The sequence below is a fragment of the Lactuca sativa genome, chromosome 4, assembly GCF_002870075.4.
Source record: "Lactuca sativa cultivar Salinas chromosome 4, Lsat_Salinas_v11, whole genome shotgun sequence".
Taxonomy (NCBI): domain Eukaryota; kingdom Viridiplantae; phylum Streptophyta; class Magnoliopsida; order Asterales; family Asteraceae; genus Lactuca; species Lactuca sativa.
The window spans coordinates 371149858-371167378 of NC_056626.2; the positions used below are offsets into that span (position 1 = coordinate 371149858).

Below are 17521 nucleotides of genomic sequence, written 5' to 3' on the forward strand. Positions count from 1 at the left end.
ACAATAAAATCAGACTAGAGGTAAAACTCAAAATCAAATTTAAAATCTATTTATGACTAAAGTTAAATAAGATAGCATGTGCTAAAGCATTGTCACATCATATTTTTTTATAAACTACTAAGTATAGTTTGATGATATGGAATGATAATATGTTTAAAAGATAAACACTTTTTTTCTTAAATCAAATAAATGTTTATTAATTTAAATATTTAATTAATATAAACTTTAACAAGGTATAAATTGTTAATACGAAGTTATAACTATTTAAAGCTGAAACAATAAAATGGTCAGATGGGACCCCGTGTGTTCATTTTCATCTTCTCTTTTATCTCGCCAAACACTTGGCACATGAGCTTTGCGGCTGGATAAGGAGTGGTACTGATGAAGTCACGTAAACATAATGAGGGAGATGACAAGGCCACTCGAGCCTTAATGAATTTCTTATGTTTAATATTTTTAGTTAGATGTTTTTTGAAAATACATTATATTTTAATAAATACTATCACTAGACATTAATATTTAAATAATTAAAATTACAATATATTGTTTTAAAATCAAATATTATGTTATAATCACAAAGATAAAATAAAAATATTGAATAATTAGTTAATTATATTATCTTTATAAAAGTTATATTTTATAAATGAATTTCTAAAAATAACTTATTATTATAAAATAAAAAATATTTAAAACTGAAACATAATTAATGGAGTAAAATGAAATACTGTATGATTAAAAAGAAAGTGTGAGATTTACGAAAGATAAAAACAATCGCTCAATATATATTGTATATACTCTATATATAATATAGTTTTTAAGAATCAGTAAAATACAATGTTTTAAAAACCAATTTTTTTAGTTGAACCGGTATGGTGATCGGTTCTCGGTTCAACTGGTTTAACCGGTTCGACCACCGAGTGAACCGGTTTCTATATTTTTCATGTTTTTTTTTTTTATTTTCCTACACATATATACATATATAAATTATGAATTTGATGTTTACAAGTTCAAACATTAAAAATACATATAAAAATAAGTTGTAAATGAATTCAAATACATTAAAATAACACATAACCAGAGGTTTTAATGTTTTATATCAATCCATATATGCCAAAAAAACTTTATAACATTTAGTATATGTTTTTATTTAGTGAAACTAAATATATTTGGAAAAAAAATCATCAAATATAATGTAAATGGTTTTTTTCATGTGTTTTTATTCGGTTTAACAGGTTAAACCGGTTTATTTTGACCGGTTCAACCGAGTTTTTCTAAAAACCGGCAGGTTCAATCCGGTTCAGAAATCAATATAAAACCGGTGATAGTTGAACCGCTCTCTCCACCGGTTCCCGGTTCGACCGGCCGGTTCAAACTGGTTTTTAAAACATTGGTAAAATATGAAGTTGGTTAGGGATATGGAAAAAGGACTCAAATCAAGTCATGTAGCACGAGTTCTAAATTCGTTGCGAGTACTGCTGTTTTTTTAGATAAAATTGCAAAAGTGGTCCCTGTGGTATGCATTTTTTGGGGTTTTAATTCAAACCATGACTTTTTTGGTTTTGTGGTCCTTTTGGGCTACTTTTATTGTAGAATTGGTCTCCGATAAAATTAAAAAGACTACTTTTCCCTTTTAATTTGTTTTTTCTATTTACTTAAATATTAATTTTCTTTTATTTAATTATAAATGTTAAACAAACCAAGAATGGGACCCACCTGCTCTCTCTCTCTCTCTCTCTCTCCCTCTCTCTCTCAAAAACAAAAAAAAACAAAAAAAAACGCCACTTACCCACCCCTTCTTCTTCTTCTTCTTCCTTACCTACACCACCATTCTCAATCATTCTCTCTGTTTCTTCCTTACCTGCACCACCATTCTCCAACTCGTGATTTACCACCAATATAACCCCAAATTGCATCATCTTAATCTCCCATAACTATAATGTGACCAGAACATAAATCCTTAAAAATTAATGTAACATTAGATCTAAACAATTACCGTAGCAGACCATTGAAACCATATGTATCTTTGGAAGAACTTGCAATAATCAGATAAATGAATCCATCAGATTGCTCAAACTATTATGGTTCTTTTTTTTTTCCTAATTTTCATGTCGACTGGAAAGAGAAAGGACTTCTCCTACCTACAAAAAAAGAAAAGCTTTATGATATATATCAAATAGTAGATAGTTTCTATAAAACAATATCCAAAACTCGAAAAGCTTCTTGTGGGGAATCCTCTTGCCTCCCCTGTAAAAACATGTCCGGGAGATATAAATCCACACGTGAATCCCTTAAGAACCTTAGTTGTTGATTGATTTTACAATCACGTTAGCTTAATCTACATTTGATAAACCTCCACCCTTACATCACTAACCTCTTCCGCACCACACCATCATCTCCACCATCTGCAATCCAAATTGAAAGAGAGAAACCATGGATTTGTGTTGTAAAATCATCTGAAGCCACTGAAATTGTTGATGTAGAAGATGATGAATAGTACTCGATTTTGATTTGTAGATTTTTGGATTTGGAGGGTAAAATAAAGTTCGTTAGAGCCAAAAATCACCACCAGAGCAAGGAAAGAACGAGTAAGACCACAAATTCGCACAAGGATTTACATACAGTGGAGCAAGATGATAAATTCGCACATGGTTTTAGATACAGTGGAACATGACCATAAAAAACTTGGATAAAAAAATTAGACCAATTTGGGTCTGCAACTAGGTGTTTGGTTTGAGAAGATAAATTGGGGGGTGGTTTGCTGTGAGAGAGAGAGAGAGAGAGAGAGAGAGAGAGAGACCCCTTTTTCTTTTTTTAATTATTAAAATAAATAAATTAGTATTAGATTTAAGAAGAAATGAAAGAAAAATAAAAAAAATAAATAGCCCAAGGGTATTATAGTCATTTTACTATTCAGATGGACCAAAAACACAACAAAACTAACTCAAAAGGACCATGAAGCCAAAAAAGTCGGGATTTGGACTAAAACCCCAAAAAACTACATACCACATGGGCCATTTTTGCAATTTTGTCTTTTTTTTTATTACGCTATTCCATCATCCGCCTATTCCTTAAATTAAAGCGTAGGAAACACACATCACACACCAATTCATTAAAGGGAAAACAATTTAAAAATGTATCATTTTTAATACATTGAGTAATCATTGTTTTTTCTTTTCCGAGCAAAGTAGGTCTATAAACTTATCGTTTTTGTATATATTTAGTCATTATAACAGACTATTACATGTTAAATTCTCAGTTTGTACATATTTAGTCCTTAATAATTTTTTTTCGTAAAATAAGTCTTTGTTATTTTTGTACACATTTAATCCTTATGATGAATTTTGTCAGGTTTTTTTTACATGGCATCCTACATGATACAATCATTAATGAGGTGTTCTCATATGCGGCTCATCTGAGTACTGGAATCATGTGTTACATGTCTTGGTTTTGGTAATAGCATTGTACTTTTGAAATTAGTAGCTATTATTGTACAATATCAACTATATTTAATATCATACAAACTTCATTCAATAGGAATATTTAAGGTTGTTAATTGGGTCAATCCGACCAGTTTCGGGTTAGGCGGAATTTTTTCAAATATATATATATATATATATATATATATATATATATATATATATATATATATATATATATATATATATATATATATATATATATATATATATATATATATATCACACGAAACCCGACCCTATTAAGGTTCGGTTTAGTCGGATTAAAGTGAATCGGGTTTCGGGTATGTTAGATTGAAATATAACTATGTACGATAAATTTAAGTCGTACCATTTTAATACATAACCCTCGTGTATAGGGACTTAAGATGTAAAGTGGTATAAAAGAAATCAATTGTGTCTTTTTTACCACATACACATACATATTTTACCACATACACATACATAGTAAGTTTTTGCAAAATCAATATGCTCATTTCTTCTTTTGTATTAAACTTTATGTAAACAGTAAATTTTAACAAGATTTGGTATATTTTTTTCATTGTATCTAATTGCAATGTACTATGTTACGCTGGAAGAAACTTGACATACTTTTAAAAACAGTTATGACTGTGAAATGCTTCAAGGAACACGATTGAGGTTTTATGATTTAGTGGCTTTCAATGTTGTAAATTTATAATTTTCGTTGGCAAAAATGATAACTACATGTATTTATAAAGGATGTTGGAACTACTAACATTGGCTAAGGTTATTATATTCAAAGTAATTATTGTGTTATTGTATGAATAAATATGGGCCAATCATTTTACTTATTTTAAGAAAATAATTAATATATATTATTGAATTAAATATAATTGAAAAATATCATCTAATTTAACTAGAAATGTATTTTAGTCAATTAATATAGATTTAATAAAGGAAATTTGCATATTTTAAGATATCATAGATTCTATTAATTTTAAAAATCCGATTTTACGAATTATAAGGTTTTTAATTCGGACATTCTGACAAAATATGTTTGAGTATGTTCAAAAATAAAAATATTCTAGAACCATAAAATAATAAAAATATTCTTGAACATATTTCTTGATCATGACTTTAAAAATTTCTTGTAGAATAACAAATTTTCGAACCAGTAATTGAAGAATTAAAACAAAAATTACATTAATTCTTATACAATACATGTAACAATTGCTAAGAATTACATTTATTGTTAAAAAATAAAACTAAAAACTTTCAAGTTGGGAAAAAAACATCAAAATCTAACAAAGACACTAATACATTCTAAAAGAATTATGTGGAAACAAATCCAATGAATAAATTAGTGAGAAAATATTCATATTCCATTCCAACATAATTGGAATTCGTGATTCAATTCTGATAGAATTGGGATTCATTTACCAATAATTATATTAATTCAGGGCATTCTAACATAATATGTTCATGATTATCATAGAAAACATTCTTTGCTGATAGAATACTATAAATGAAGAAATACCATTCAGTTGAAGCATTTTAGCGAGCGTTTGGTGTGCATCAAAACAACTTTCAATTTCCTGTAAAAATTAGACAAACAGAACAAGTTCCCAATTCACAGAGGACATTTTGATGTTGGTGTTGTTGCCTTCAGTCCATCTACAACTGTTACTGATCCAGATTTGCAAGCACACATGAAGCAGAATATGTGTCCACAACTCAAATACACAGGATCAAATACAATATCCTGATCATTCAACAAATACAAACGACAGATTATTCAATAGCAGATACTATATATATGATTTTTAATTAATCAAGGTATGCATTATTATAACAAAAAGTTTACAAGGCATTATCAAGGGCTGACCAAGCATATGGAACAAGTCAAATTTATCTCAAGCTTCACAGCATTAGACAACTTACACGAAAGTGATGGTTTTCCATCATTAAATATAAGAGAGCAGTCTTCTAATATTTCAGATGCTTTCCTTATAACTTTCTTTGATTCCCTTAAGTTAATATGGAAGTCAATAAGCTCACAAAGCCATGGAGACTGAAGGAGTTCCATGTGCATGCTCTGGACTTGTGACCTGAATGCTTGCCCTTGTTTAGAGTCATGTATCTGCAATAAAAAGTTATGAGTGCTCAACTGCTCATGTTTTATTATGAAGAATCTAAAAGCACTTTGATAATTAAGTGACAAATAAAAATCTTATCATATTTTTTAATAATTTTGCACATAGCAATGGCATTGATAACTGCATAAGCAACAAGGTCCTTTCCTTCTTGTATTAAAGAATGATGGTTTCCATGTAACTTGCCTTTGCACCACATGAAGTACTTGTGGAAGCCTGTTGCCAGATGAACATCAAGCACCTTGTATGCACGCTCATTAAAACATCCAACCACCACAGACATCTCCTTCATAAAGGCAGGAAAAAAGCTTCCATGATAGAGGACAGGGGTTGAAGTGGCAAAGATATTTGCGTATTATGGCATCAATTAAATTTAAACACATACTTGACCAGTCCCTTGGGGCAATCGAAGGCCACCGCCGCTGAGAATGTCAGCACGTGGATTGGAACGGCAAGGCTTCTTCCCCTTATTGGCGCTTTCATTGCTGATGCTTTTCTCGGTCGATACCTAATGATTATAATTGCTTCGCTCTTTAATAAATCATTAACTGGATGCTCTGTGCCTCTGTTGAAATCACATCGATAATGTCTGATCACAAATTCATAATTGACAAGCGCTTGGGTGTGAGGTTGATGGTAAGGGTGTGAGGCAATTTATGAAGGGGATAAATTTAGGGTTAGAAAAAGTCAATTAGATAACGAGGGATTATAGGGATTATTTTTGGAAATTATTAATTATATTACTAAATTACCCTTCTTTATTTATTTAAATATTTAATTTTGATTGGCTCACATTTATGCATACAATAACACAATAAATACTTTAAACACCTGAACCTATCTCTACTAACATTAACAACATGTATAGGGATAACCCGAAACCAACCTTGGATCTACTGCGTTTTTTTCCAGCCTTACCCAAAGGATGATGTACTAGTAGATCTAATGAAATGACGAACCTCATTCATTAACATAACATCCTCATGAACGAACGAAACATATCCCATAATACATAACTAGCTCGATAAAAGTTTTAAAGTTAACCAGAAATGTTGCTAAAACCATGGTCGGATCCATCCAATTATCAACCTTGCTAGCACGACATGCCAAAAAGTAGATTCTACACAAAATCAAATGTCGCGTCCGGAAGATTAAGTAACACTGTCCCAAATTCTAGACTCCCAATAACCAAGGACATCTTCCAAACTCGAGTCGAACTTGATGATATGTTGATGAATCCATTGAACTTCAACTGATATAACTCAAAACTTCACAAAAGAATTTCCACATTAATGATGAATGAATGACCAATGATCGAAAATTCATTGACACGTAAACCCATGAACTAGTACCCTACTGGACAAAGCCCAAGAGGGACTAAACATACCAAACTCTAAAATCGATTGACCGATTTTCAACTGCCTAATCTAGACTATAAATAGCAATCTATACAACGAGATAACAAATCCCTCAACAACCGATACTCAACCTGAGCGACCCTAGTGCCTCCTTGTATATTCATTGGTATCCTAAAAGGAAACAATGGCTACAACGAGCTCCTTGACCAACTACTTCATGCTGCGAGACAACTCGAGTATTTTCTGAACTCATACTTTTGATAGCCACTTGCTCTTCACCCTTGACATGATCAAATCTTGAATTGAAGTCTCATATACCTGCACCGCAGATCCCTATGAACCATTCTTCTAACACCACCAACTCAAACAGATCGATGGTCCTCCAAGCAGAATACCTAATTCTTCTATACTTAGGGTTCAAACTACCACCCACTGACATTTCAACCAAACCATATCTCATACCGGCTCAACTAGGTGTAAACCATCCCTGACTCTTGGAATGTATAACACACGCAAGATGATGTTCCCGAAAAGTGATGGGTTTTGAGCACTACATCAATCCTATGGTGTACATGCAAACCCTAAAGCTTTGGATCTAGTTTGTCTAATGAACATGCAATAATCATCCAAAGCTCATAAACCCTAATTCTATCATACAATAATCGAAATTGACAAAAGAATAGAGTTTAGATCTTACCTTGATTATTATGTTACAATAACAATCTGAATCCTTCTTGTAATTGACTTCTGAAAGCCTAGTGCCTCAAATGTTGCACCTCTAATGGAGTCACAAACACCATATGCAACAAGATGAACATGGAGAGAGGGAGGAGGAACCAAAAACGTCCAAGAACCCTTAGGGATTACTTCACCACGTTTTGGGGGCCTTAGGGGTTCCTTATATAGGTAGGCTATTAGGGTTTTCAACTTGGAAACCCTAATTTGACTGCTTAGGCTCTAAGCAACCCATGGACTCCCTCTTTAGAGGCCTTGGATGAATTCTTATGGGTTTCCCCATAGATTTCGTCCACTCCAACTTCTATGGAGTCCATTAGCCCATTTATGCAACTATCTTATAATTACACAATCAGTCTGCTTTATTTAATTAATCTCTTTTAGCCACAAAATTAATTAGTATTAATTCTTGACTAATATTAATTAAACAATATGTTTTCTCTTTTAATATATTATTCATATAAAATATTAATAAATCATAATTAATCCTTTTTCTCCTTAGTTCATCCTATCAGTTGCTATGGTGAAGGCAACCCAAAAGGACCATGCTCACAATCGAGTCAAGTAGATACCAAAATAGTTAAGGGCTTAGAAACCTAATCCAACAGTCTCCCACTTGGATAAGTCTAATAACTATATTGTGTATGACTTCAGAACCTGATCAGCAATCGTAGCTTTCAAAAGCCGTTGTCAAACTCTAATCATATCAGAAACGTGTCCTTTAGATAAGGGATCATATATTCCTCTATTCTAGATATCGTATGAACTGAGACATGTATTTTAATCATACTCTCTGTTCATGTGTTGTTTCTTGATTTTCGATTTATGACAAGTGACAACAGACTACAATTTAACACATCAACTTAGTCCAGGCTTGGCCAAACTCTTAGGGTGTCATCACTAAATCATCGAGGGGCCCACGGATATCGCTTTTAACCCACTTTGGGTAAAATGAACGCATAAACTTTGACTCAATGCTCACTTGTACCTACTCATCAAATCACACACAACAATATGTTTTATAACACCAAGTTACTGGTGCGTTTACATATTATCAATGTGAAATCGAATTGCAGAATACAACTCACACATCTCTGTTTTAAAAATATAAGATATTATCATCTCACCAATCACTCGTGATAAAATCCATGAAGCGATCCAAGTGAGCGTGGGTTTAATCCAATGCTCTAATCTTATAGGAGCACTCATGAACCCTGCAACAAACTTTTGCTGTCTAAAACACTTTAGACAATCTACAGTCAGATTCATGACAGTCTTCTTTCATACCTACTTCCAAAGTATGATTGACTGTGGATGGTTTGAATAATCTTATTATTCGGGAAGTCAAAACATGCAAAGTGAAACACAAGAATAATCGAATCCAATATGGCCCCAAACTTTTGAGTATAAATAAAACTCCTTTTATTTAGTCACCATATTGATTACACATTATTCATTGTATAATGTTTCGAATAATCAACTTATTACTTGAATTATAACAACAGTTGTCCCATACACCAAGCATGCATACTCTGTTTACCTATGATCCATTCTTTGTGAAATAGTTCAACTTAACACATTTCTAATGGTACTCATTTCACAACTCCTAATCCTTATCATTAGTGTAAGAATACCAAATTCTTGCCACTACCAGAATATGTTAGATTCTAACATTTTATGCAATGATCCTTTTGTAATCTTATTGCACAAAAGTCTCCAAGACTTTGCCAATGAAATTACTAAGTTCTCTATTGGCGATTGTTACAAGACAATTCCATATATGTGAAGTCTCGCATTCAAAGTACATTCCTTTGAACATCCTTCTTGCATAAAAGTTTCTAATCTAGACATAGATTCTCGATATCCAACTCCCAATATGGAAACATTTCCATATTTGCCATACAACAACTCATTATTAATAGAATCATATCTAATCATAATAATGCTTTTATGGTCCATTCATTACTATACTTCCAACTGCCCACAAGTGACTAATCATCGGCGAACCTTAGATTGTACTTGACAGTTGTTTAATTATTTTAGTTAAATCTGGTTCTAGTCCCTTTTCCCTCTTAATGCCCAAGGCATTTGGAAAACATTTTAAAACGGTCGAATATTACAACATATGCAATCAATCTTATACCTGAAGCGTATGGGACACGATTCATAATGAAATACGTGATACTTTACCAGTTCCTTGCTATAATATTTCCATATATAGAATCCTTTCAAGTTGTATCTTTTCAACATAACATCCATATATGTCCTTTGACTAAATTTGATTAAAATTTCTCGATCCAAGCTTTTAGATTTCGAAACGAAGTATAATATTCTCTCCCTTAATTATAGCAAAACAACTATTCAACCTTTTCAAGTTCACTACTAGAAAACAGACCTTTAATGACGCGCTTTTTACGACACGCACTGATTAATGATACGCAAAAGGACGTGCCCTTAAAATAGTGTTATCTCTCCAAAAAAATTAAGGATTTACGTCACGCATTATTGCATGCCCCTAATTTAGTGTCTCAAGAAAAAAAATTAAAAACACGGAGGGCACTTTATCTTAAACGCGCGTCATCTGTACCTGTCGCTTTATAATTTTAATGGAACGCGCTTTTAGTAGACAAGGGGGGAAACGAAATCCCCAAAATTTTGAAAACCCGCCTTGTTTTTTCTATCTTTTATCTATCTTTCATCCTTGCAATCCACTCCCCCCTCTCTGATAATCTCTCCTCTAGATCTCTCTTCTATCTATCTTTCATCCTTGTTTTTTCTATCTTCTATCTATCTTTCAATATTTATCCATTTCGTAATTTTGGAGCTCAGCACCAGCCAAGCACCACCCAAGCACCAGCCATACAGAGGTCAACGGTGGCAAATATTCTCTTTTCTCCCTCTCAAACGTCTTTATTTCCGTAATTGTTATCGTAAGTGTGAAAATCTCTAACTTATAGCTTTAATTTAAACTTTAAGTTGTTCTAGGGTTATATTGAACCATAGTAAGAATGCATACTGGATATGGGATACGATTTCATACCTTTATTCGTGTATCTAGAACATAGGAACGATGATTTGGATCGTCGATTGAAGTTTTGGAACACCGATTAAAGTATTGGAATGCCGACTTGAACATCATTTGTTTGTTGGGTGCGTCGACTTAGTATATGGTAACAAAATCTCACATTTTCCAGCAGTTAATTGTGTATAGCTTAATTGTAAGGGGTAGCGATCACTTTATAGAACCATATACACGATTTCAGTTCATTAATTTTAGTCAATTTTATTATATTAATTTGGTTCTAAACTTCTAACATCGTGCATTGGGTACATCTTACTGAATTAACCTCGTACCTCTATGTATTCTGTATAAACTTTACTACTCTTCAATATGATTTGAAGAATTTTTTTGTTAAACTCAGACTATGGAAAAGCTTTGGAAAGCAAATGAAGCAGTGAAAGTTGCTCCTGCCCTAATTGCTTGCAGTTCCAAATATTGAAAAGTTTGCTTATCTCATTAGTGAACAGAGGAAGGTTTCCATCTTTCTGAATTTATCTTTCATAAACATATCTCAAAAATGCTAATCTTTTTATCTATTTTCAACCAGATATATCAACCAAAAGAAGTTGAAGAGGTGAAGGTAGTTCCAAAGACCGAAGAAGACACCATGAAAGAATACATAACAACAAATAGACGACATGAAAATGCTAAACTGGTTTGTAAATTGCAATTCAATTATCCATCTTCCATGTTTACATTTTTTTGATCAGGTTTAACACTTATTGGTTTGTAAATTTCAATTCAATTATCCATCTTCCATTTTCCATGTTGGACATTTTTTGATGTTTACTCAATGTAGTTCTAGGTATAGAGATGAATACAGGGGCTACAAGAGGAGAAGTCGCAACAGAAGCAGGGACAAATATTATGGAAGGGACAGAGAAAGTAGGACCCACAGTAGGAGTAGGAACCTTGATTATCATAAAAGACATAGGTGGGGGGGGGGGTATGATGGTGAGAGAAGCCTAAGTAGATCTCCTATAAGGTAAAAAGACATAAATGCCCTTATCATTGAAAATAGCCCTAGAAAGTTTTTTTTTCAGTTTTTGTTTAAAGTTGATCTTTTGTTTTAAATACATGAAAGTGAGAACCATAATTATTTATCGATCATAAAAGCTTTGAACCATTTGAACGAATAGAATGTTGTAGCTTTGAACCACTTGAGCGCCACAATTCACTTATAATCTGTCATTACAACATATCGCTTAATCCATAGACATTGGCTCTAAAAGATGTACAAATATCCCTTTACTTTCGCCCCAGTCCCAAAAATGCGACATTTTCTCTCTTATTTCAGTTTAAATTTACATCTTAAGTCATGTGCAATCTTGAGAAGATATCTATTACATTTATTTCGTCCCACAAAGTCTTTTATTCAACCGTGTGTACACCTTGTAATAATGTGGCTTAATATCTGACAGTCAACTCCTATTTGTTTCTTCAATGATATTATTTTCCAAGATATGTGGATGGTCTGTGTCCATTTCTGTTATTCTGTTTGACACTCATGATAACCTTGTTCATGAAGCTACTAACAGCAGGGGTGCTTCTATGACATGCCAATATTTCTCATCTTAGTTCTCTGTTGTCTTATTTGCTAGTATGTATATTCTTATACATTTTTTTGCAGGTTATAAGCCCCGAGCTTATATTCTATAATTCATCAAAATATGTAGGAGAGTCTTCTCTCTTCACAAATAAGTTTTTGCATGCAAGATTGGATGCCTTCTGCAGGTCTCTCTTTCTTGCCTTCATGAATTTTGTTGATTAAATTTCACGGGTGCCTTAAATTTGTATTTGGTCCTTTTCATACTAAAGCTAGTGTTGCATGTTACTGGATGATTAGGGTATTGGAAAAAATGCTTATAAATTTGTTCCTTTCTCTGGCATATAGGTACTGGAACTCAAACATGATTTTGCGACAGTCCATTTATGATTTTTCTTATTGTTTTCTATTCCTAAATGAATGTCTGTCTTCTAAATACGTTTAGACATAAATCTTCTCTTGTTGATTATTTTCTCATTCCATTTTGTGTGTGTTAGTTTGTATGTGGTGGATGGGTCCAAAACCTAGCTCCCTGGAAACCTATATCCAATATATTCTAAACTGAAGGAAAGAGGCCAATACTTTTTGAGAGAAATCTGAAAGGAGTAGGTTGAATTAACTGATTAGCATTCTTTATTTTATAAATTTAAGCTCGATTCAGAAATGATAAATTGGACAAATCGTATCTAATCAATTCACATATTACTGTGTGTATATCTTGCAATGGAATTGAAATCAGATACAGAACACAACCACAACATGATGATCGATCACAAGATTCCAACACATAACATGCAAATTGATCCATCAAGATTGATGTGTGTAAACTCACTTAGTTTTAAACCTACTTTTAATTATCAAATAACACACAAAAGGCAGTGAACCTATCAATTGTGGTATAGCTAAATAAGCAGGGTATCGATCACAGGGAACGGCAAATTAAATTAAAAACTAATTTTATCTAAGTTAATTAAGAAGTAGGGGTTTTCTCTAGTTTTACAAGACTAGAAACTTACTAACTATTACTAATTTAAGACTAGAAAATAACGACTTAACTAGATTCAATAATTGGAAAGGAACTTCTGTTTAGTTCAACTTGGTTAACTCTATGGTTGATTTCAAGGTAATGGTGCAATGGATTAATTCTTTCGTTGGTTACCGATTCAAGTGATTAGATTCGTGTTCACTACCCTAATCCTTAGCAAATAAACTAACTTAAACAGTGGCCAATTGTCTAATTTAATTGTATTCACTAGATTAATTATTCGGGTTTAGACTTGCAATAGTTAACTAATTTATTCTTTTAATTAACTCCTTGTTTGATGGTCATCTTACAAGCTTGCACATGAATTTACTCAATTTTCTTATTAATTCTAGTTTCATGTTCATTAATCCTAGACATATAGCATAGTGATCACATAGCATATGAGGTCAATAATCAATAGATGTTCATGCTAATCAATTATCTTCCTATTAACAGAAAATTAATTATTATTCACACACAAGGTTCTTTAGCAAGCTAAAATAACAAAAATTCACCAACTTGGAATTAATCCTACCAATCAATCAAACCATATTGTCAACTTTGTATCCCCAAACAGAAGTCTAAAGGTTTTAGCTCATATTTGAAGTAAGTAACAGCAAACAAACAAAGTTAGATTGCTTAATCATAATGATAAAACAAAAGAATAAAAGGAATGATGAAATTTTGCCTCAATTATTCTCCGAAATTGAATTCTAGCTCCTTTCGTCGTCTTCTAGGGTTTCTCTGGCTTCTCAATCGTAGCAAAGTACTTTTGAATCGTCCCCGAACTCTCTTCTATCGATCTGTGGAATTATCTTTAAATATACGAATCGACTCGTCGAGTCATGTGGTGACTCGTCGAGTCCCTCTCACATTCCCCGTATTGTGATAACTCTCTGGGATCCCGAGTCATTATCTTCTCGATTCTTCGATTGGACTCGCCGAGTAGTCGATTTGACTCGCCGAGTAGGTGCCATTTTTAATGTTTTTCTTCTTGATTCCATTCTCGATCTTCTAACAGTTTCTCCTGCTTCCTTTCGCTTCCGAGCTTCATCTTTGGACTGAAAAACATAATTTAACACTTTTAAGTACCTTTTGTCCATAATATGCAATAATTTAGCAAATAAATGAGTAAAAATGTATACTTAATATGAACTAATTATGCACATATCAAAGATCTTGTTTTCCATGTTGCATTGTATGGACACCTCTTCCTGTTGTTTCATGGCTTCTTCCTTTTGTTGGTCATATTGGTATAGGCAGAGAGGATGGAGTCATTCTAGACTTTGCAGGACCTAACTTTGTGTGTGTAGATAACTTCACTTTTGGAGCTGTTACTCGTTACATTCAAATAAGTAAAGATAAGGTATGCTCACTTCTAATTTGATCAAAACTAAATGAGGGCAAATTTGTAAAAGATCATTTATATAAGAAACTTAATGAGAAAGAATACATAAAAAAAACTCAGACATAACTTAATGATGTCTGGAGCACTTAAAAGTGGTATGCACAAAGTTTGTTTCTTCTTTGAACATCTGAATAACATTAAATGACCATTTTACCCTTCGTCTAGAAGTTAAAGAAGTAAACATACATTGACTACAATTCTCCATTTTACCCTTCATCTTCTACTGTAACATCCTGAAATATCAAGAGTAGAGTTGAAGGGCTAAAAGAGTATATTAGGAAAGAGTGACTCGGCGAGTCCATGGATGGACTCGGCGAGTAGAGTCGCGATTTGGTCGCGTGTTAAGTAGCCGACTCGGCGAGTAGGCGCTGAGTGGAGAAAACCCTAATTCTCGGGGTTGAGCCCTATATAAAGAACATTATGTTTCCTTCCCAGCCTCTTTTATCACCCCTTGAGTCCCAGAAACCCTAAATTCGTGGAGAAGCACCATTGTTGAGCAAATTAGAGCTTGGAGAGGTGGTTATTGAAGAGGTCTTAGAGAAGGAGAGGCTTGGAGCAAGGGGCTTTGCTTGGATTCAAGTTTCTTTGCATTTGGGGCGTTCTTTTGAGGTAATATCTCGTCTTTGAGCTGCGATTTCCTTGATGCATCATTTTGGGGGTATTAGAGATTATATATTTGGATGTGTTGGAGTTTAGAGGTTAGATCTGAGGTTGCTACCTCAGATATGGAATGGAGAAGAGTTGGAATGCATGAAAGTCCCTTTGTTGAGTGTTGGATGAAGCTATCATGTCCCAAGCCTTAGCCCTAATGTGCAAAATGCATAGATCTCTTTGGATTCACGTAAAGTTTGCCACTTTACGTGATGGATGAGTTGTAGGAGGCTAGATCTATGTTTTGGAGCAGTTGCATGGCCTGGAATGCTTCTGAATGGATTCAGACCGGTGGTACTCGGCGAGTCACATGGGTGTACTCAACGAGTTGCTTGAAGATGAGCTGGAACTCAACGAGTTGGAAGAACAACTCAGCGAGTTGGATGAAGATGGCCTGGAACTCGGCGAGTTGTATGAACAACTCAGCGAGTAGGTTGAAGATAGCCTTAGACTTGGCAAGTCTGTTCTTGGACTCGGCGAGTCTTGTCGAAGAGTCCCAAATATTTTCTGGTCGAGTCGAGAATCGGCGAGTCAAGGGATGACTTGGTGAGTTGTGTGTGAGTGGACTCAGAGTTGTTGGACTCGACGAGTCTCGGGGTGACTCGGCGAGTTTGGTCGCAGATTGAGGGAAGTTCTGAGTATGGGGACTCGGCGAGTCATCGGGTTGACTCGGCGAGTAGAGTCAGTCAGGGGTTGACTTGGACCTTGTCCAAGGGTTGACCAATTGTTTTTCAGGGGTTATTTGGTAATTAAGGGTATTTATTGAGTGAGTGTGTTGGTGTTCAGTGGAGGAGTTCGTGTCGGAGCTTGGAGCAGCGGGATCTTATCCTTCAGCCGGCAGTTTTGAGGTGAGTTATCCTCACTATATCAACGGGGTTTAAGGCACCAAGGCCGACCCTTTATCGGATGGAAATCCGGGTAGTTGTCTGTTGTTATGATATTGCGGGATATGGGCCGGAAGGCATTATGTTATGGGCCGGAAGGCATTATATGTTGTGGGCCGGAAGGCATTATATGTTGTGGGCCGGAAGGCATTGTGATGTGGACCCAAAGGTCATGGCCTGGAAAGGCGTATGTGCGTAAATATTATGTTGGCTGAGTCGTAGGGTGATGTTATGCTAGTGATCGGCTAGGTCGGTATCCTGGTTAGGGTGATCATATGTTATGTGATCTGTCTGATCGATGTGCTGACTGTGAACTTTTATATGATTATGTGTTATGTGCACACGGTTGCTTAGACTGGAGTTTGACCCGATATGCATGGCTGTTCTATGTTCTGTTATGTTATGTATGCTTTTTATGTTATGGGCCGGAAGGCAATATGTTATGGGCCGGAAGGCAATACGATTTCGACCGGAAGGTCGTGGCCTGGAAGGGCGTATTTGTGGTTGGTATTTTAGGAATATCTCACTAAGCTTTCGGGCTTACAGTTGTGGTTTTATGTTTCAGGTTCTTCAGGAGACTGTGGCAAAGCGAAGGCGTGATCGTACCGCTCCTCATGATTTTGTAGTAATGTGATTCTGGGAATACGTTAAGTGTTTTGTATTGAAAACCTTTTTGTAAGGATTTAATGAAATCGATCCGTTTTTGAAAAATTTAAAATTGGTTGTATTTTTCGGTCGTTACAAGTTGGTATCGGATCCTTGGTTTGAGTGAATTGGAGGAACATTCGTGTGACTCCAGTCTCAAATCGAGGAGAGTTTTCAAAAGAGTATTTAAAATGGTTTTCAAAATGAGTAAGGGAGGACGCGGAGGTACGATCAGCTGGAGCCAGTAAGTAACCCCAAGATATCATGCATGTTATTTGTTTTTGAGCTTTGATAGAACAGCATGCTAGTGATAGGCTAGGGATCTTCAGGATATCATGATATGTTGCCTAATTTGTGATGCCTGTAGCCTAGGGTTCCTTATGGGATATTTTCAGTGTTCCTCTAGTGGTGAGGGTTGAGTGTTGTTATGCATGTTTCTCTAGGGCGTTGTGGTAGTACTTCATACAAATATGGGTAGGTGTGGAAGGTAGTATGGGCCTGTACTACTGAAAGCACAGGACCCATACGCGTATCAGGGAAACCATGATCTCTAGGGTTGGGTTGAGAGAGTTGGATCCCAGGTTGTGGGAGAGTCTGAGATTTTGTGTGGTGTTTTTCA

The 17521-nt window shown here is 34.5% G+C and overlaps 1 protein-coding gene across 1 annotated transcript; it reads right to left on the reverse strand.

Annotated features, from left to right (window-relative positions):
- Positions 1–5067: 5067 nt before the first annotated feature.
- LOC111891515 (probable E3 ubiquitin-protein ligase BAH1-like 1) lies at positions 5068–6073 on the reverse strand. The gene is made up of 4 exons (XM_023887572.1): positions 5976–6073; positions 5640–5898; positions 5323–5577; positions 5068–5199 (listed from the first exon to the last, which is right to left on the reverse strand). The coding sequence occupies exons 1-4, from the start codon at positions 6071–6073 to the stop codon at positions 5068–5070; spliced, it is 744 nt and encodes a 247-aa protein (XP_023743340.1).
- Positions 6074–17521: the final 11448 nt, after the last annotated feature.